Source organism: Diadema antillarum, unplaced genomic scaffold (assembly GCF_040938485.1).
Source record: "Diadema antillarum isolate AM-2024a unplaced genomic scaffold, OU_Dant_1.0 scf00000182, whole genome shotgun sequence".
NCBI lineage: Eukaryota > Metazoa > Echinodermata > Echinoidea > Diadematoida > Diadematidae > Diadema > Diadema antillarum.
In genome coordinates, this window is record NW_027271071.1 from 576,683 (window position 1) to 599,110 (window position 22,428).

Sequence of the window (22,428 nt, forward strand, 5' to 3'; positions counted from 1 at the left end):
GCATGGTTATGACAAAAGCAGTTCAGAATTCATTTGTTTGAAAAAATACGTTGATGAATGCTTGTTTGTTATCTATGATATGAGTCACTTTTTCCATGGGCTAAATGTCAAGGAAATTAAAAAAAAAAGAACCAACAGACACAAAAGAATCAGACTTACAATAAACCTTCAAAAGTTTTCAACAGAGTCAAATGCAGATAGGAGAAAAGGGGGATCAATCGTGGAAGAGTTTTGTTTCTTCACGGTCTATCAGAGAGCCGCCATATCTGCTTGCCAGACTTGGTTTGGCGTTGTATAGCTGCGCTTTTATCAGCATTCAGAAATCCATTTAATTTCGTTCCAATTCGGAGGCACCCTCTTATTGGAGGCTGAGATGTGGATGTTAAATTGCCAGCTGCGTTTATTATCCATGTCTCGGCATTCATGGGGAGTACAGCCTGAGGATTCGCTGAAATGACACTTACAGTATCAAAGACGCTATATCAATTGATTTGAAATGAATCCGTGCGGCTTTGCTTCCAGTTAGAGAGACAGAAGCCGGGGCACCCGAATCATAGCCTTTTTTTTCATGTCTATTAAACTACGTGAAGAAATTGTGAGATTACTTTATTTGGTTTATTGTGAGTATGTTCTACTCCTAGTGTAACTAGCCACAAACTTTTCAATCAGAAGGAAACAAATTTGAATAATAGTTTTGAAACATTTCATTTTCTGCAATTTGTTGTAACAACCTGAAATTACGTTGAATAGAAAAGATCTGAATATTTTTATCCTCAAATTTTTCTTGATGTGTTTACCTCATTGAATCTGTGATACAAGTTTGAAAGGTGGACAGTTTAACATTATTAGAGCAGATTCATTATGGTCTTTCCATAACTTCATAGAGTCATTAAAGTCATTTATAGAGTATCAATGGTTAGTTATGGTTGTTAATAGATTTTGACAGAACAAATGAAGATAAAGAGCACATAATAGGTAGTGTGGATGGTTGATATGGAGGTTGGGTGCCACAAAGTATGCAGCAAACAAATATGATGCCAAAACAGCCGTCTGTTTTCAACTGATGTCAATAGCACATATTCCCAAGCACATTATCAGATATCTGTATTTGATCATTCATACAGAAATCAGAATCATAGAATATCACTATGAGTTTGCATTCATGTGTTTAATGCAATTAGCTGACTCGAACGATGCTGCGTTATGCAATGTCTATCAATGATCCCTTGGTTCAACACTCTCATCCTCTATTTATACAAATGATTTTGGCATCTACTAAAGATTATATTGATATCAACATTTGAAAAATTATCTGTAAAAAAGTAGAATTGAACCTCGCATTACTACCATAGTAGGTTCCTTCACATCGTAAATAAGCTGAAAAGTCATTTACCATCATTATCCCACCCGCCTCGGGAGGGTGAAGTGTGGCGGAAATCTGTACGGAGTGTTTGTACTGGCGACAAATTCATTCAATTTCAGGAAATTGTTGGGAGGAACGGAGGAAACAGCAGCCATTAGGGTTGATTAGGCAGGAAACCCCAGGGACGTTCCCAGTAGAGGTTGCATAATCAAATCCTAGACATGCAAATCTCCTCATCAAAGTAGCATCTTGGTGATTACTGTGTGCCATGGGGGAGAAAAAAGGTTGTGTTGATATTTATAAAGGAGGGAAGTGGTCACTCTCGTGTGTGACACAATATAGCGCAATTCTATCATGAGTAATGACAGTGATTTCGGCTCGTTTATTCAGAATGTGTTGCATAGTCAGGTCGTTTCAAGCTAATGAGGATATGAATGAGAATAAGTTTGCTGTGTTTGTGACATCCGTATAGAGTTCCAAGTCTCTTGTGAAAGTAATTATTTGCGTAACAAGAGAGATTAATCCATGGATTAATTGAAGTAATGACATCGGGCGGCATCATTAACTGTCTCCTAGCCTGGTTTCAGTGCTCCCAGTCGTGCATTCAAATTGATAAGGGGTTGATTAATGAAACCCCCATAGAAGATGCTCGTATAAGCATATGTGGGGGGAAAAAAGGCATAAAGGAGAAAGAATCCTACTTTGCAAAGCTGAATTGCACCTAAAATATTCATACTCCTTCATCTGTATATATGCGGGGCTCAACAATAACTTCTTCTTCTTCTTTTTTGTCCGATGGCCCATTTGGGCCACCAAAATCTTAAAACCATTTGGGCCACCAAAATCTTAAAAGAAAAAGATTGTTGTCACACCACCTAAATTTACAAAAGGATTATCTTTTGGTGGCCTGATTGAGCAGCTAAAATCAAAACTTTGTTTTTTGTATATGTATGCTTACATTTTCAGGCTGCTATATTTCTTTTTCAGATTACCAAAACTTCAAATTTATAGATCTTAGTGGCCCAAATGGGTCATCAGAGAATAAACTTGCTGTCAAGCCCTGGCTGCCTTCAGCTGCAGTGGTTTTAACAGAATTAGATGAATGAAAAAGATAAAGGAAGTTACAGAATTGTTTGGTTTAGTATTAATCAACAAAATAATGATATCAAATATATGCAATGTTTACAAGGTCATGATGTTGATGCCTCAGAAACCTTCCAATGGTTGGTATATGCAAATATTTAAAGATCACTCATTTATCATTAATCCAACAACTGTTACCCCTGCCTCCTTTACAAAGTCAACATTGCTTATTATTGGCAATCCCAGAGTTCATGAATTAAAGCATAAAAATTATTCTTCTTTAATTCATGCAATAAAATTGATTAAGGAGTATAATAGAAATGCATTTGAAAGAAAATTGGAGACATGTGAGGCTGTGGTATCTTCAACTCATCTTGTTTTTTTTAATATGTTACAATGACACATGCAAAGATGTTTCTTTTTGAACAATATGCAAAACCTTAAAAATTCCATTTACTTATCTTCTATCTGATTTTAATAAAACATCTACCCCTTTTTTTTTGGGGGGGGGGTGGGGGAGTAGATTTTCTCGTCTTTGTCTTTGTCAGCTTGAACCCAGGGTGGCATTTCAATTCGAGGTGCTTCCCTTTCAGGTTCTCCAACAAGGCTGATCAATTAATAAGGCTCTGGTACAGCAATGTCTAGACCTGACCCCACAGAGCAATTTTGATTAGGAACCCCATATTTCACGCTAACTACGAAAAAACCCCAACAACATTGAATAGTGCAGCGAGAGTAGATACATGTTTTAAGCTAAGACTTATTGGAATGAATATTTTCCTCCGACTGAGTGTTACTGAGAGGCAGTGGCGGATCCGGGCACGCCCCTACTCTCTATTTTGTGTTAAAACAAAAGAAATAAAAAGAAAAATGGGGGTGCATGCGCCCCCCTATAATTTTGTAAAGGCGCCTCCCCTTTACAAAATTCCTGGATCCGCCGGGGGGGGGGGGGGTCATCCCAACATTGTGGAAGAGTGCCAGACAACATTCTCGTCCCAGATTACTCTGTTGATGTTTTCTCATGATCACGGGAGAATGTGAAATGAGGTACGGGGAGACTTGGATGGTACATTAGGCATGATGAGGTCACATATTTAGTTGGGATTTGGTCTATCCACCTCTCTGAAGACCATCAGAATGGCTTTGTAATTGGTTCTGAGAGTTACCAGCTATTTCTCTAGTACTGTGATGATTGGGGTCGTGGTGATACTTATGCATTTTGTCAGTCTAGATACCAGGCTGAAGGAAGAAAGTAAGAATTCTGAAATTTGTAGGCATCATGGGTTATCTTGGAGATCAGATGTGGTTGTAAACTTGCATTTAAGGTATCCTGACACCATCATCCGTTATCCAAGCATGATGAATAAGCCGTGTCCTCATTTAATCTATCAAACTTGATTTACATTGTCTCGCGTTTGGAGGGGTGATAGGCTGCGTTTCTCTCGCCGGGATGAAACGCATCATGTTTCTCCTTAAACTTCATCCATCAAATCCCCCAGATGGGGATTTTATTGATTTTACCAACACCTCGCTCCCTTTGGATCGGGGCTGGCCCTGCCGCATCCGATTCCCCGGCAACCAAACTGAGGAGAAAATGAGGGAGGCAATGAGACATGACAGGATGAGATGAAGTCCTTGCCAGACTGGAAAGGGCAGGATCCTGTAAGAAAAGGATTCCTACAGCAAGTTGGATGTACTTTTATTCGGTCTTGAGGTATGAAAAAAGTGGCATCTCGATCCAGTTCTTATTACAAATGATGCCCCCCCCAAAAAAAAAACAAAAACAAAAACAAAAACAAAAACAAAAACACAACAACAAACAAACAAACAAACAAACAAACAACAACAGCAAACACAGAGAAAAGCAAAGTGTTAAAGCAGAAGTTTCTGCAAGCACATGTCTTTTGATTTTGAGTAACTCTCCACACTATTAACAGACTCCTACAATTCTTCACTCTTCTTTTTTTTTTTTTTGGGGGGGGGAGGAGGGTTGCATCTCATCATTAACTTTACCTACATCCTCGTTTAATGCATCCATAGATGATTATCAAGATGCGTAAAGGAAACTTAATCGGACTTTTTAAATCAGGGAAAGGTGTGAGGACTCCTGACACAGTGGACTTTTTCTGGTCATGGACATAAATTTTCACACCTGCATTTTAATGTGCCAGATTTGTCACTGCAATCGCTGGTCCTCTAAGAGTGTAATGATGTGGTGTGAAAAGCTATGCATGATTCATGGACACATTGTCGAGTTGAGGAGGCAGCTATACTGTAAAACGAGAAATGTTCGCGTGCATTTTTTTTGAGCGCCGAGATTCGCGAAATTAAAATGCACACGAAATTTCTTATTTACACTAAATGCATTGAACGCAAGAGGCAATTCGCGAAAATTTCTTGCCACGAAAAAGGCCATCGGCCCCAATTCGCGAAAATTTCGTGCCGCGAATATATCATGTTTTACAGAACCTCGCCGCGGGGGATACACCTTCGCCAATGTACTGTGAGTCTGGAAAGTTCGATGTACTTCTGTTTGGCCGAGATCCAATTCTGTCGCAAATAATCCAGTTTCATGTCCCTACCTATCTCTGTGTTGAAGCTGTATGAATCAAAGCCAAAAATATAGGACAGTGACTGTAAAATGATATCAACTCTTTTGTCACCATTAACACTGCGAAGGATATAACTAGTAAGTCAAGAAGTGATGTGTAGCTGGTTTGGAAACCCTCACAAAGTAATTCTTGGCAATGTGCATCATCAGTATGGAGGCAGGAGGGCATCAACACTATTAAAACGAAGGAGAAAATGAGTTCTTTTGGCTGATGGTGTATGAGTCAGTGCTAAAAAGGGACATGTGCACTTCAAGCTCTATCTATTACAAAACTTTCCATGTGCAGCCATGGATGTGGTATAATGTTATTGCGTGAAACTTCCTCATGGCACTGAGGGGATTTCTGATGTGTTCTGTAAATGAGTATTTCTGACATGTCATACATGTACTTCCTTTATTTCATTTATTTTTCTGGGGCAATGGGTTAGAGGGATATCTGTGTCATATCTAGGCCTTCCAAAGATCTTGTGACACATTGAAAGTGGAGTGAGGCCTCCAACACTCTATTGGGCTTTATATCAAAGTCGTGGATATCAGTGACTTATAAAAGTTGTATACTTCATGGTGGAGTTTATTACCAATTTTGAAGAGAGTGGTCAGCAAAGTTCAAACAATGAGAATTACTCATGTGGAAAGTTTTGCTCTTTCTGTTCATGTTTATGCTTTTCTCTCTCTTAAGTAGGTGGTATGTCATTGCATGTACAAGATTACTCATTTCATATCTTCAGTAGATAAGACTTTTCAGTTCTTAATTGTTGTTTTTCAATGATAAAGGATGAGAAATAATTTCCATTTATACCATTCGTGAATTGTACAAAAGGTAAGGATATTGACCCCCTATGTGCAAATCATGGGGGGGGGGGGGGAATCAGGAATAGGTAAGATTGAAATTGTCTTCAATTGTGATGTCTCATCTATGAAATGTTTCAAACATAGACAATCAATATAGGGTATTGTTGGATGTAGGATATAACCCCTGATATTTCCCAGTTGCCAGATGAAATCTTCTCAAAATCCAAGAGCTTGCAAAATAGTACTTTTGCCCCCTGATATGAGACAGCAGTGAGCTTCGGTTCATGTGAGGTTGAAGTGGCCCCCTCCTATCACTGCCACAAGAGAATCCCATTCAAGGCTCTGATATTGCGAGTTCAGCTGAGGTCTCTAGCGGTCATATACCCAGATAAAATCTTGTACCCCTGGAATATAAGGCAGTCATGGACCGTTGCACTGCAGTACATCAAGGGTGACAGAATGACTATTAGCTATGTTTTTATGAAGTAACTTTCACACAGCGTGGAAGATCCATTATCCACGTGTTATCTGTTCATTAATGTGGATTGTATTTTTAGCACAAGGTGAAAATAGTTTGGCTTTCAGAGGCACTTATATCTGAAGTCCTCATTAATTGTGCAGCTGGAGCAATTGTTTTCTCAGCAAATTTTGCACCAGCTTGCAGATCATTTTGATATTGTTATAGATGTTATTATTGTAGTCACTGTGAATAAAGATTATGTAGTGAATTTTACTATCATTGCTATTGTCATCATTATGATCTACATTCAAATAAATGATGTGGAAATCAGGTAAGTACCATACATATCAGTCGTACAAATGTACGTACATGCACACACGCACTCTTTTATGAAAGAGGCATAATTCAGAAGCAGTAAAGCATTTAAGTAGCCAACAATTAAATCAATCGGCATTTTCAGTGATGTCGCACGAAATATGAGGCAGCCCTATAGCATGCTTGGCAGTGTGTATTCTAGAGGCAAGTGCAAACTTCAGATTTTACATTTTGTTGAAATTTTTGATGAAAAGTAACTGAGGACTGTTTTTAGAGCCATCTACATCTTCCTCCGAGCAGGGGGAAGAAAAGGGGGAAGGAGGAGGAGGAGGAGGATGAGGAGGAGGGGGAAGAGGAGGAGGAGGTTAGAGGGCCTTTTGGAGTGCAAAGATGTGATGAATGTCTCGAGACAGCAACGCTGACTTTCCAGCTGCACTCCGCCGCTTTGCATGACCTATTTCCTCCAGGCTTCTAGTACATCATGTGAATGGGCGCCACTGTGTGTACACTGTAAAAAAGGCAACGCACAGTGCAGGGTGCAATGTACGGGGATATTGTTGACATTGTCCACTTTGTTACTTCACTCGTCCTCCAGGAAGTCCTGCGGGAATTTTGCTGCAGTTGTTGCCATCGTCTCTTCATTTAAATTGGCACCTTTGAATGTGAATACACAAAGCTGATATTGGAGACAGATTGGATGGTTCTGTTCAAACACCTTAGATGAGTAAAAAAAAATCACAAAGAAATGCCTACATATTTGCAAATTTTAGAGAGAAGCTAAATTGTGTTGCCAATTTGAGGAAAAAAGAATGTTGTAAATTAAACAATAGAGATTTTTTTTTCAGTTCATGCAATATAACTTGCAGTAGCAAGTCAGCAATACAGGGTTTGAATGAAGAGAATTTTTGCTAACATATCAACCACTAGAGATGAACTGTGACATTTATAATGATGAAAATAAGTTGGACCAAACTTCACAAAGTGGTGTCTTGGACTAACGGGCTAGGAAATTATGAAAATAAATGCATGTTTTAAAGGCTTGAAGTATTTTTTCGACAGGAAAGAAACTCTGGAAATTTTGCTGGTTTTGCACAGTCAACATAAAGTATACACAACTGAGATGGATGTAGGGTATCATTGAATATGGCAGTGTTTACAGTGGAATTACTGCTTCCTATTCAAATTCTAGAAATCCTTGAAAGATTTTCTCTGTGAGGGTAATAAGTGAAGGGTGCAGAAGAAAGATGTAAGCATACATGCATTGATCGATACTCTGTGTCGTATACTTTTGTGACAGAAAGAAAGAAAGAAGTTATGTGTTTCAGGATGGTGAACACAGGTTCATTGCGTATTGCTTTTGCATGTACACAGAACTGACACCCCCCGCCCCCACAGACACACACACACACCCACATACATCTTTGACATACATGCATCAACTGAAAAGATTCAGCTGTGTCATTGTTACATAACCATACAGAAAATGTGTGTCTGCGATGTTGAGATGTGTTTAGACCATCTTGTTTGGACTATTTGATATGAGAGGATGTCTCAACGAATGTATTTGACCGATGGGAGATGATAAGGTCTTCTGACACAACATGGCTTGACCACTGCTGACACTGTATAGCTTGACCACTGCTGATGTCAATTCATATCAGAAATAGGGACAGCTAGCACTATGCTTGCCTGAGATGGGTATGCAAGTAGAGTATGTTATCTTGTGAATCTCTGTTTTCTCCTAAGGCTTATATTTCTCTCTGTTCGAGATTACCAGACAGATAACGTGAAGTTACAGACTTGGAGGGAGAGAGGGGGAGGGTGAAAATTATGCCTTGAGTAACAGAAATTCACTCACAATACATCTGCAGATTGTGTTACACAACTGACATGCAATCATAGGCCAGTAGACTGAGCTGTAATTTCTAGAGGACCATGTGATACCTTATTTATGAAGTCCATCAAATCCGTGGAGTAGATGGAACAGCCTTTACTGAACAAAATATGAAGTATAAGCCTGTGAGCATTCCAGACACCCATAGAAACTGACGGCACTTGTATGGATAATTCAACTGCACATCAAGAGTGATTTTATTTTATGATGTTGTCTGAGACATATGTTCATATTAGTGTTATATGAAAAAAGCATGAATACTTGTGAGCATTAATTTTCGCAGTAGTTTGCAATCGTGTGAAATGCCTGAAGATTTCCACACCACTGGAGGAAGGGAATATGTTTCCAAAACTACACACATTCAGAGAGAGGTCATGAAATGTGTTGGCTAGTCATGGTCAGTAATAGGAAAAGTTTTTAAAGGAAACCAGAACCCAAAGAGAAATGTGGATTGAGTGAAAGCAGCAACATTCAGTAGAACACATCAGTGAAAGTTTGAGGAAAATTAGACAACCTATGCAAAAGTTATGAATTTTTAAAGTTTTGGCATTGGAACTGCTGGATTAGGAGACTACTAGAGGTTATGACATCATGTGTAGACAACCATATAAAGAAAAAAAGGGAATTCCACAAAAATGCATTTTTCATGAAAATTACACAGTCCATCAACTTGATACTGACATAATATGTCAGTATCAAGTTGATGGACTGTGTAATTTTCATGAAAAATGCATTTTTGTGGAATATGCTTTCACTTTTCTAGCATGATGAAAGAGCACATGACTAACCAATCTCAGAAAGCAGGGGGAATAATTACTACCCTTCACATATTATGTGAAGGGTAGTAATTATTCCCCCTGCTTTCTGAGATTGGTTAGTCATGTGCTCTTTCATCATGCTAGAAAAGTGAAAGCATGTTGAATTTTCTTTATATTTTCTGTATAATTTAATGTCCACACATGATGTCATAAACTCAAGTAGTCTCCACATCCAGCAGTTCCAACGCCAAAACTTTCAAAATTCATTACTTTTGCATCAATTGTACAATTTTCCTTAAACTTTCACAGTTGTGTTCTACTTATAATGTTGCTGCTTTTACTCAATCCACATCGCTCTTTGGGTTTGCGTTCCCTTTAAACTTTCACTGATGTGTTCTACTAATGTTGCTGCTTTCACTCACAACACATTTCTCTTTGGGTTTTTGTTTCCTTTACCCATAAATAGGAAGGGTAAAAAGGTAGCACTCGACAGCAAGAGATGCAAAGAAAAGGGCAGTGGAGGTGGAGGCCATGTCTGTCTCCCTCTGCATAATCTGCCATTCCATGCGTGTAATCCAAGCCTGTCGGATCGATTGTACCTGAATTGTACCTGAGCGGCCCCAAACAGTCTGCATCTCACCTGCACATCCTGTCAAGTTACATCATAATGAGAAAAATTTTCCCCCCGCTTTTGTCTCTTAATTTTCTTCGGCAGAGTTATGCTCATTTCCTCGATCACCACGTCCATTTTATCTCCAGATGACATTTGTTCTAGGTGACTGGGTGCATGCATGTGAATCATGTTTGACGTAGGAGAAAGCTGGCTGTGCGCATGGATGAGGGCATGAGGTACACATGGGTGGAGGAATGGGTATTCATGGGTGGATTGAGGGGGTGTGCATGGGTGGAGGAAGGGGGTAGAAATGAGTGGAGGGAGGGGGTATGCATGGGTGAATGGGTCAATAGGGTCTTGCATGGGGTTAAGGAAGGGGCATACTTCATATAGAAAGTAAAAATGATGAGAATTTCTTGATTGTTTAGTTACTGGAAAGGAAGTGCCTTCTGTAATCAAACAGCTTGTCATGACATTTTATTTTAAATCATCCTTTTTTCATGTTTTAGATTTTTGGGAATATACTTTACTAGTCAGTGGAAATTGATATTTGAGTCGTTGCTATGTTACTGTTGCTTTGACATTTCAGTAGTAGAGATATCGATGGAGGATATTATTCCTTTTTTTTTTCAGTGGGGAGAAAGTTTGAATTCTGTTTTAGAAGAATGCATCATCTCATGCATTAGCAATTTATGCTGATCTACTCCAGAAAGCAAGCTTTTTGCGGCAGCTCTTTGCACACTGTTAAAGGTTCTCCTCTCAGCAATCCAATCTTCCCCCATCTACATGAAGTGGTACATTTTCTATTATCTTTAGTGCAATAGACTTCTACCGCCATAAATTGATGCTGACAAGCATGACTGTACGTTTCATGGCAATTGTCACGTTGCTGTTGTACGCCACTTCTCCACCAGACTATGAAATGGCTGATGTTGCCATGGCAACACCCTAATAAGGTCCTCCAAGAGGCTTAACTCAATTTGGTGGATTTGCAGTTGTGTGGGTGCTTGGCCAGCAAGCAGATAGAGAGATAAAGTTTCAGCCTCCAGTCAACATGACGATATGATTGTTATATTGACCACACGGTAAGGAAATCTGCCCTCTATAGATATTTTTGAGTCAATTTCCATGAGATTGAAGTAATTTCCTCCCAACATTATTAGTTGATACAGTGTTGCCCCAAAGATATGAGAGTGTTTTGTACTTCAGCCTCGAGAAATGACAAAAAAAAAGAAACATTAAACCCTGCACATGGTTTGATTACAGTATGCATTTTTCTCTTATGTGTCTTTGCCCCAATCCTTTGTTTTCAAGTTAGGTATCAAGTTGTGACATCATTCAGTAGTTGGTCATATACTGTGAAACACAATATTTACGCGGCATGATATTTTCGCGAATTGGAGTTAACGGCCTTTTACGTTGCATGAAATTTTTGCGAGTTGCCTTTAACATTCAATGCGTATAGTGTAGACAAGACCTTTCACATGAATTTTAATTTTGCGAATCTTGGCTCTCGTGAAATTCACGAAATAAAAATGTTTGCGAACATTCCTCGTTTTACAATATTACTTGTTTAAAAAAAAAATTGATTAGGCTGATTGGAGAAGCAAACAATATCACAAACCAAAAAATGTATAAAACATGTTCTTTCTGCTTGCTGTGTGTTTTTGAATTTTTTTTTATCAGCAGTTGTTCATGGACATTAGTTATTTGAGCTGTTTGTGATTCCAAGGGAACATGAAATATACAGTGTCTATAAGTTCTATTTTATCATAATATGTCCAAAATTAATAAGCATCTTCACTCATTTCAACTCTATGGAGCGTGAATGACGGCATTGGTTCATGTCCTTGTGAGCACCAATTAGCTTAATGACATGCCATGACCTTGTTAAATATACATATTTCAGTACATGGCCAAAGTGCATGCTACACCAGTTATATAGCACTTTGGTTTGTCATGCCTGAGAGATTCTACAGACTCTTTGCAGCATTTCTATACCCCAAAAGTCAAGTGCTTTCCTTTGAACTAGCTGATTTCTATCTGAAAAAGGGAAGAAAAATAACTCCAAATCTTTAAAAACTGTTTTGAATGATTCTTTGACTTGCAAAATCTGTTGTACATGTTTTGAGTGGCATACATCAGAGAGGGGCTTATCATTATTACCTTCGCTACGATTCTCTGTACTTTTTTTCCCCTTCTTCTGTGTGACCTGACCTTACATTTTATAATTTGTATGCATCTCATATTGTGTATCTGTCACTGTGCAGTTTGAGTCTTCCAGCATTCTAACATTTTCTCAGTTGATTATGTTCACATCATAATAAGTAGTCCTTAAAGGGAATGCAAACCCAAAGAGTAATGTGGATTGAGTAAAATCATTAACAGTTTTAGAACACATCAGTGAAAGTTTGAGGAAAATCAGACAATCGATGCAAAAGTTATGATTTTTTAAAGTTTTGGTGTTGGAACCGCTGGATGAGGAGACTACTAGAGGTTATGACGTATGAGTGGACAGCAACATAAAGGAAATATAAAAGGAATTCCACAAAAATTTACTTTTCTAGCAAAATGAAAGAGTCCTTGACTAACCGCTTTCAGAAAGCAGGGGGAATAATTGCTACCCTTAACATATGTCAGTATCAAGTTGATGGAATGTGTAATTTTCATGAAAAATTAATTTTTATTGAATTCCCTTTATATTTTCCTTATATTGTAGTCCACTCATACGTCATAACCTCTAGTAGTCTCCTTACCCAGCAGTTCCAACACCAAAACTTTAAAAATTCATAACTTTTGCATCGATTGCCCGATTTTCCTCAAACTTTCACTGATGTGTTCTACTAATGTTACTGCTTTCACTCAATCCACATTGCTCTTTGGGTTTGCGTTCCCTTTAAAGGGATCGTATAGTTTTTGTTGAGACCTAATTTCAGGTTTCTAACATTTTTTGGTGAGATAGTGAGAAACCTCTTATGAAATATGAAAGAGCATGTAATTCCATGAGGAATTCAATGTTTATTTGATGAAAATTGGTTTTGAAATGGCTGAGATATCCAAAACAGAGCGATTCTAATAAGTGTGGGACCCACACTTTATTATGATCGCTTTGTTTTACTTTGTTTTTGGATGTTTCAGTCCTTCCAAACTCGATTTTCATCAAATAAACTTTGAATTCCTCTTAAAATGGTTAGCTCTGTACTACTTCATAAGTGTTTTCTTGGTATCTCGCAAAAAGTTAAAAGCCCAATTCTCATCTCCACCAATACTGTACCATCCCTTTAACTTTTATAGACACGTCTGAAGCATACCATTGCTTAGTCTTCACCTAGCCCTATCTAGCAACAGCTTGAGCATGCTTGATTTAATTGTACTATTTAAATAATGGTTTGAATATCAAAGGTCAAATGGAAGCTTATACGATGGTAAGCATTCTTAGTTTCAATATGGTAACAGCTTGTCCGTTGTCATGTAGCTATGATAATCTCTGTACCCATGAAGCATTCATAGAAATGGTGTCACAAGGCAAGAAGCCAATTAATCATTCCTTTGCAAAAAAAAAAGAAGAAAAAACAACAAAACAAAAGCAAAAAACAAAATAAACAAAACAGAACAAAACAACAAAACAAAAGCAAAAAACAAAATAAACAGAACAAAACAAAACAAACAAAACTGATTTTTGTTTAGTCTTTCATATGTAGTCCCCTATATCAATGGCTTGTTAGTTTTGCATGTGTGTGTGTGTGTGTGTGTGTGTGTGTTTAAATGGCTATAGCATCGTTTGATATCGGATAATTCATCCTATTTTCTTTCTCCTGTTTGAGTTCTGCCTTAAAATGAATTCAGTGGTTATTCTTGTTTCATGGAATATGTTTCATACATGTAAGAACATTTATGACAAATGTGATGTATAAGATATGTATTTTTTTTAAATGTTATATATTCAAAAGAAATGGAATTAATAGAAAGATCACAGAAAAAAAAGAGAGAGAATGATAAGGGTGTTAAGTTGCCACTAAACCAATAGTGTTCAAGATTACTTAACGCCCTTCTCATTCTCAACAGACAAATATCAGGTGCTTGACAAAGACATAAATCATGTTCACACAGCATCAGATTCTATCATTTCACATGAATGAAGCTCATTGTGATGGCAAATATATCATCCAACGCTGCTTGGTCTTGGAAATTATTTCTGTCAGGTGATCATGGCTGCAAATCCACTTGGGATCGCTAAAGCCTAAACATATCTATACCACTGTGATATCTAACAAACTCTGTTCTTTGAAAGCTTCAGGCATACAGACTGCAATTATTATCTGAATGGCATTAAACCTTGTTAGTTAGCACCGACAGAATTTCTCGTAAATGTCCACCCCGACTGAAGGAAGCATTGATTGCGTGGCAACCAATTCTGAAAGGAAACTTGTACTGTTGTCTACACCAATGAATAGATTAAACATGTATTTTGAGAATGTGACATTGCATTAAAGCAAGGAATAATTGACTAGTTTATTATCAATAACATATCCATATCAACCAATTGTAACAAAAACAATTCTTTTGTTGGGGTAGGGACTGGGGATTTTTAAGAGCTTGTTTTTACCAATTTTAGAGAGTGTGTCTTCTCCTTTATTCCTTTCTAACTTTTTTTTTTCTGAAAGGGCATTCACAAACTATCCACCTACATGCAGCATTGTCCAGATATGCCCATCTGTAGTGTGTGTAGCATGGTGCCATCAAGGTATCTTATACCCCTTTCATATTGGCTCTCTTGGATGTCACGCCAGACTCGAGTCTGGGAAGAACACGGCGTGACTGGCCTCCCAAATCCTTATGTAAACATGAGGTACAGCCCGTATGCCCTTTCATATTGATCTCAAACACGGCATGAACTCGGCACACATTTCCATAAGACCCCGCTCGTGGCAAGTTCCCGCGGTTACTTGTGGCCAGCTTCCCGCGCCTTTTTTCATGGCCATGCAATGGCCTGCGATACATGCACGATCATTGTACGCTGACAAAGCACACGCGTGTAGTTGTATACACACTAGCGCGTGCTCGCTGTGGTTAATATCTGGGATTTCCGGTCCCGGTTATGCCGTGTCCATTCATATTGACAGCGTCTAGCGCGAACTTCACGTCGTGTTCATCCACTGTTCGTGCTGTGTTCACGCCGAGTCGAGCTTTCATATTGACAGTGGTCTGGGATGAACACGGCACTTCCTCCGGAGGACGTGCCATGTTTTTGGCCAGTATGAAAGGGGTATTACTAGCACAAGTGCTGCTGGTGATGTTGTTGTTATAGTTGTTCATTTTCTCCTAGTTTAACAAAATTTGTGTGGGATGACCTTGTCGGTTTTCACGTCACTGGTATACTTGCCCTGCAGGTGATTATACTTTCAGCTCCAATGTCAATGTGTGCATGCTCCCACCAGCATTAGCACTGGTAATGTGCTGGTGTTCTTTTCTATTCGTAGCATAAATGGATGAAGTGCTTTCAAGTGAAAAGAAACAGATATAGAGAGACAACAAAGTTTACATTTATTTCTGGCATAGTAGAAAAGATGAATATCATCCATCCATGTCCTCCCCCACAAGTCTACTTATCTAGTTTATCTTTCCATCTATCTATTTATCCAACCATCCATCTCTCTGTCCATCTATCTATTCATCTTTCTACCTGTCTATTCACTCGTCAATCTATCTATCTATCCATCTATCTATCCATATATCTGTCCTGCTATCTATCCTCTATCTGTCTTCTATCTATCTATCTATCCATCTCTCTATCTATCTATCTATTTATCTATCTATCTATCTATCTATCTATCTTTCTATCAACCTGCATGTCTGTCCTACCTCTATGGCTAGTTATCTGGGCATCTCTCTTTCTATCTCTCTATCTTTTCATCTATCTAAGCTCAATGTCTGTCCTGTCTATAAAGCTATCAGGCTAATTATCTATCTGTCCATGTAAATTTATATCAATATATCTTTATATCTTAATGACATACATTGTACTGTAATTTAGATAATGAATTTAAGATCTTGTGTGAAACGCTCTTTGTATCCTTCAACAACATATTTTCCTAATTTCATTTTCTCCTGTTGGCCTGTAGCCACGTGTTTGAATTGGGTCATGGTAAAAAGTTTCACATGATTGGATCTCAAGCAGGTGCGTGCCAGGGGCGGGAATGCAGCCATGGAAGTGAAATGAGTGTATACTGTTGATGCAGTTTAAAATGATGTAATATGAAAACACTTTCCTATAAAAATGACTGTTGTTTGTGCATTTGTGTGTGTGTGTGTGTGTGTGTGGGTGTGTGTATGTGAGGGGGCATGTAGAGCTATCTGCATATAGTGGACACCTCAATAAAACAGCCTTCAAAGATGTACTGTTGTTATTCATGATTATAAGTCTTCAATAATTTCTCTTTCCTTGCAGGCTATGGCAATATTTCCCCCATCACCAGAGGAGGCCAGTCGTTTGCCATCGTGTACGCCATCGTGGGCATCCCACTCTGTGGTCTGGTCCTGGCCCAGTTGGGCACTCGACTGAATGCCCGGACCCAGAAGCTGGAGGACCGCTTCACCCAGGCCCTGGAGCGACACGACAAGCCGGCCTGGTTGGCCAAGCTAGCCAACATCCTAGTCCTCGTACTCATCCTCCTCTTCTTCCTCATCATACCAGCTGTGATCTTCATGGTGATAGAGGGGTGGGGCTACCAGGAGGCCTGGTACTACTGCTTCGTCACCTTGACAACCATTGGATTCGGAGATTACGTTGTCGGTAGGTGTCCTGAGTAATTGCATTCTCAGTCTCAGTGTGTTTCTTTCCTTTTTTTCTCCCTCTTTTTTCTGATATTGTTAGTACATTTATTTTCCAGGATTATGAAAATAAGTAAATTAAAGCATCTACTTGGTGAAGATTAAGATATGAATATCTATACGGTAATTTGTGTTGATACAAGATTTGTGATCTGCATAATTTTGCAACAAACTGCTGCAGAATTGCATAATTTGATAAAAATGCACATGCCCCTTGTTCTCTAGCACAATATAGAGTTTAGAGTGTTTCCATGGAGGATTTTATGCCTCATTTCTAGGATTGATGACTTGATTGGGTGTCTAATACCCCATTCATACCAAGCCAAAAGTGGGTTTTGAAGCCTCCTGTAGCAGCCTCAAGCAGCCTTGCATTTAGTATAAACAGACAAAAGGAGATCAGATCAGATCAGATCAGGTCAGGTTCTGAAACCACCTACAGGGGGTGGTTTCTGCTGCAGTATAAATGCTAGGGGGTTGGAGAAGCCGCTTTTTAGCTGACCCGGAAGTTATCACTGAAGGTCATCACCCGCTAATGTAAACAACCCAGCCGTTGCGACCAATCCCCGCTGAAGAAAGCTGCGTGGTAACTTGCACACTTTCGCACAAAAGCCTGCGCTGTGTATCAGAGGGGAGGAGCTGGTTGGGCCTGCTAGGGCCTGCTACGGTCTGCTTTTGGCTAGCAGTATAAACAGACGAGAGGCTGCTTTTTCAGAGCGGGCTTTCGAACCTCGAGGAGGCTCTGAAACCCGCCCGCAGTATAAACGGGGTATGAAACACTGGTCTAACAATGGAATTATGACATCATGAAGTGGGAATCGTAATGGGTTCAAACTAGACAAGCAGGACCAGTGGACAGAGACCATACGGCTCCACACGAGAACTGGAACAGCATACAAGTGCATGCAATTGTAAAACCCTTGAAATTAGTGCTGTATCCAGTGTTAAAGATCAAACAGGATGAAAATCATTAGATTTTCATGTTATTCAAGTAATCCCATTTTCCCTCATTTTCAGCGCATTGTGGGATTGTTGAATTGCATCCACACACAGAATGCAGCATTCTTTCAAAAAACAATAATCTGTTGTTATTACTGCAGAAGGGAGAAACATCTGTTAACCTTTTTTAAATGTGGATGACTGTAATACATCTAAAGGCACTTTGGTCTTGCTGCATGGTTCTTACTTTTCTCTTAACACTTCTACACTTCTGTACTTCACTTAATTATAAAACTGTATACAAAGGATACACATGGGCTTACACTTAAAACTGTAACTTGTTCAGAAATCAATATCTCTATAAAGAGAAAGGAAAAAACAACAACAGTACATTTTATAAACACATTAAAAAAGTATTAATCAGCATAGGCTACTGTATTACCTCTAGAAGCACTTTGGGTGGATCATCCCCTCTAAATCATTCTGTCGTCATTTTGTTGTTTTGCTTGTTGTTCTGCAATACTGCTACTGTTACAGCTTTGCTGTGAAAACCAATACTGTATGTGATGGGGCAAAATTAATATGTTGGTTCATTGTGCTGGCAGACTACATGATTCATTGTTCGGTAATCAATCTGAAGCTGCGTTTGAATATACATACATTAAAGGGATGTTACAGTATTGGTGGAGATGAGAATTGGGCTTTTAACTTTTTGTGAGATACCAAGAAACCACTTATGATATACTACAGAGCATACCAGTTTTAGAGGAATTCAAATTTGTTTGATGAAAATCGGGTTTGGAGTGACTGAAACCTCAAAAAAAAAAAAAAAATTAAAACAAAGCGATCGTAATAAAGTGTGGGTCCCACACTTTATTAGAATCGCTCTTTTTTGGATATCTCAGCCATTTCAAAACCAATTTTCATCAAATAAACGTTGAATTCCTCATGGAATTACATGCTCTTTCATATTTCATAAGAGGTTTCTCATTATCTCACCAAAAAATGTTAGAAACCTGAAATTAGGTCTCACCCTAAACTATACGATCTCTTTAATGTAGTTTCCATGAATGGTATGATTTTTTTACATATTTTGTTTGAACATCAAAAGAGAAATTCGTCCAATTTAGCCGATATATTTGATAAAAATGTTAGCTGTCGTCCTGATTGTATTTTGTTGAAGTGGCATTTCTGTTGATAAGAGACCTGATTAAAAGTAGTAGGTAGTGGTACTTTAATCATACAATGAACCGTGCTTTGAGTGGATGAAATGAAAAGTAAGGCCTGCGCAAGCATTTGCTTGATAAGCAGACAGACATTGGAAACATTTAACATCGTTGAGTCAATGCCCTTTCCCTTCCCTGCCTCCTGGTATCATTTCACCTTGTAGACAAGCTCTTCCATCATCGATAGCTCATTTCCATGGCGACCATTTGCAGAGATGTTGTGGATTTGTAGACATGCCCCGCCCCCTTACCCATCCCCGGGGCGAGTCAAATGTCTGTGTGAGCTCAGCAGTGTGTATAATGATTCAAATTGGGCCGTGTTAGCTCTTATCCTGGACTGGAAGCGGGTGAGGGGAGAGCAGCAAAGTGCCCGGGAGCAGAATTGTTTCCTACCGATCCATCACCACTCCACTCTCAATATTGACATATCCCAGTTTGTGCTCTCTCTCTTTTTATCCCACGATTAACGAAGTGCTAACTTTGCCGCAACATCCACTTACCAGCTGTGATTTTTAGCACCTACTTAAGTACAATATAATACAGACTGCTTTTTTTTTTGTGTATGTTTTATTTGTGGGAGAACACACCAAGTAGAGCTGGTAGTAATGAATTGGAAGGCGTCTGATCTGTTACTGTTACTTAGTGGTAGGATTGGCATGGAAAATAGTTTTAATGGGCTTGAATGAGGTATTGTTTTATTCACTAACACATGTTATTAAACAAAAAAGGATAGTATGTTTAATCAGGATTCATTTGAACTCAGGTTTTTTTTTTGGGGGGGGGTATATTTGTAGAGCTTATAGCTGAAGCATGTTGATGCTTTACAAAACACTTTTTACAGGTAGAAAAGATTCATAAGCTATTTCCAGAAGAACTGAACATTTTTGAAATTATGTCATCTTTATGAGAATATATCTAGAACGAAAAGTAAATTCTATTCTAGAATAGTAGGCCTATATTGTAAAATGCATATCTCTAGAGAACGAGGGTCATGTTGTATATTTATCCTCAGAATTCAGGAATAAAGATGAAGATTTAAAGCGAATTCAAACTAACTTCGCTCCTTTGCACCAATCATCAGAGCACTATGAGCATTGGGCTATTTGTCTTCGACTGTTCTGGACGTCCATAATGCAGTTACTGCTGATGTGCCCATACTGGTCCCTAGTTGTCAGGTCATATTTTTTTGCTCTTCAAGTACATGACCAGCGTTGATTGAAGATTGAAGAGGGAGTATTTTTAGACGGTCAACAAACCTAGACAACAAAATGAGTGATAGCATATGTAGGAGAGGCAGGGGAGGAGGAGACTGAACTGTCACTCCCTTGACAGTCTTCATACCCTTTTAAGTGATTGGATGTGGCCGACAGGTGTATGAAGCAAGGCAAATAGTATGAGTGGGAGGGGAAGAGACTTGATTAAGTTTGCTGTGGTCAGTTCATTGAGTTAGAGGAAGCGACATCGAAGGAAACACTCCCGCTGGTGAGGCGGTACAAACAAACAAATTTGATACATGTTTCTCAGAGGCATTTACAACTCAGAACTCTCTCTCTCTGTTATCAAACTATGGCAGTGAGAAATTGACAGACCATTTGGCATATTTGGATTTCTCCCAACTGACATCTTAATGATTTGGAAACACACAGGACATGTTTTCCAAGATGCATTGCAAGAACCCTGGCGTCCTTTTTCACCATGTGATTGCTTAACATGCTACATTTAATACTTGCTGACACAGAAACCTCTTCTTTAGAACATTATGTGTTGTTGTTTGGTAAAATAGAACTGCATTAAAATGTAATTGCGTTGCTCTCTTTCCCTTTCATCAGTGAAAATAAAAATGTAGATAATTGCACATAGCAAATGAAGAGTTTAGAAGATTCATGTTTTGACAGGTTTTAGATAAATAAGTTGATGAGAGATTGAATAGGTCACCATGGCAACAGTCTTATATTGGAAATCTAGAGTTGTCTGTTTGGCTGTAGGCCGTCTGCAGTCTGTCATCCTGTAAATCATCCTCCAACCCTGATTGGTCCTTCCAGTACAATAAGGCAGTCTCAAATAACATCCGATAGTGACGTTGTGATTCATGCATCAAAGATTGTGTTTCATGTTTGCCGTACACAAACATGATCGCTTTTCCCCGTATCTATTACTCCCGTATGCTCACCAATCTGTTTCTCCCTAATCCATTGGATCTACTCCGTAAATTTGCTTCCTAGGTGTCATTTACATTTCAACAACATGAGCTACATTTTCAGAACATGTCTTCTATTTCTTTCTGTTTCTCCCTAACTCCCTCCTTCATTTCCTGTCCTTTTCTTTCGCTCTTTTTAATATCTTTTCCCTCCTCCCTCAGTCATCTTATGACATGTATCTCCAACTCCGCCCTTCACCTCATGTGTTTGAGAGATAGATACAAGCCAATTTCCAAGTTTTTTTGTACCTCAAAAAGAAATGTAATATAACTGAGATATCAGAGGCTCTATAATATATTCGTTGTCAGTATGTTGTGGCTACCCAGCGCCCTGTCAATCAGAAATATCATCCCGCCTGTCGTATTTGCTCATGGTATTCATACATTTTGCCTTTGTGTAAACATTTCTCATCACAGTCCAATCTCTACCATGTCTTCCCCAAGATTACATCTTTCCAATGTAAGGGCTTGCTAGCCATGATGTTTTCATTCCATCTACCTGTAATTGTCAAATCAGTCAAATGAAAAGAAAACATTGCTTCATCTTAGTTCATGCCTCGTGAACATTAGAAAGTAAGCACAGGGAAACTCTTGTTAGCGCTGTAGTCTAGAATGAAATAAATGTGCACATCAAATCAAAATCAGTATAACATGGTGTCGCCACTGTACTCAACTGTCAAGAAGCAGAGAAATTTCAATTGGGATGAAATATTAAAAAAAAAACATGAAGTATGCAAAAATGTGAGTTTGTTAAAAATCTGATTTCCTCTCTGATATTAAACAAGTGGAGATTTTTCATCACAACCACAAAACTAAGGTGGATCTGTAGTTAAACATAATCCATCAATATTTTTGTTGCATGTAGTGACTTTTGAAGCACTGTTTAGTTGAAATACCTGTAGGATAATAGCTCTTTATTTTTTTTTTCCGTGCTGAAATAAAGGGCATGTGCTGTACTAATCTTAAATTGAAATGCATCTCATTAAGAAATGTTTTTTATGCAATATTTTATTTTCTGAAACAGTGTTTGTTGCCACATGCAGTTTTAGATAGATAGATAGATAGACAGATAGCTACAGCTGTAGATAGATAGATAGATAGATAGATAGATAGACAGATAGAAAGATATACAGGTAGATAGATACGTACATATATACATAGACAGAGACATAGATAGAGAGATAGATAGATAGTTGATAGACAGATAGATAGATAGATAGATAGATAGATAGATAGATAGATAGATAGATAGACAGATAGATAGATAGATAGATAAATAGATAGATATTGGTCTAGTTGGTCAAAACAAGAATGGTACATTCTGGCAAGAATTATTACATGGCAAGTTC

The 22,428-nt window shown here is 38.5% G+C and overlaps 1 protein-coding gene across 1 annotated transcript in view; it reads left to right on the forward strand.

Moving 5' to 3' along the window:
* LOC139723177 (potassium channel subfamily K member 2-like) overlaps positions 1–22,428 on the forward strand; it is a 47,923-nt gene that overhangs the window by 14,068 nt on the left and 11,427 nt on the right. Inside the window, exon 2 of the mRNA XM_071634435.1 lies at positions 16,338–16,682. Within this exon, the coding sequence (XP_071490536.1) occupies positions 16,338–16,682 (345 nt within the window). The remainder of the gene's footprint in view (positions 1–16,337; positions 16,683–22,428) is intronic.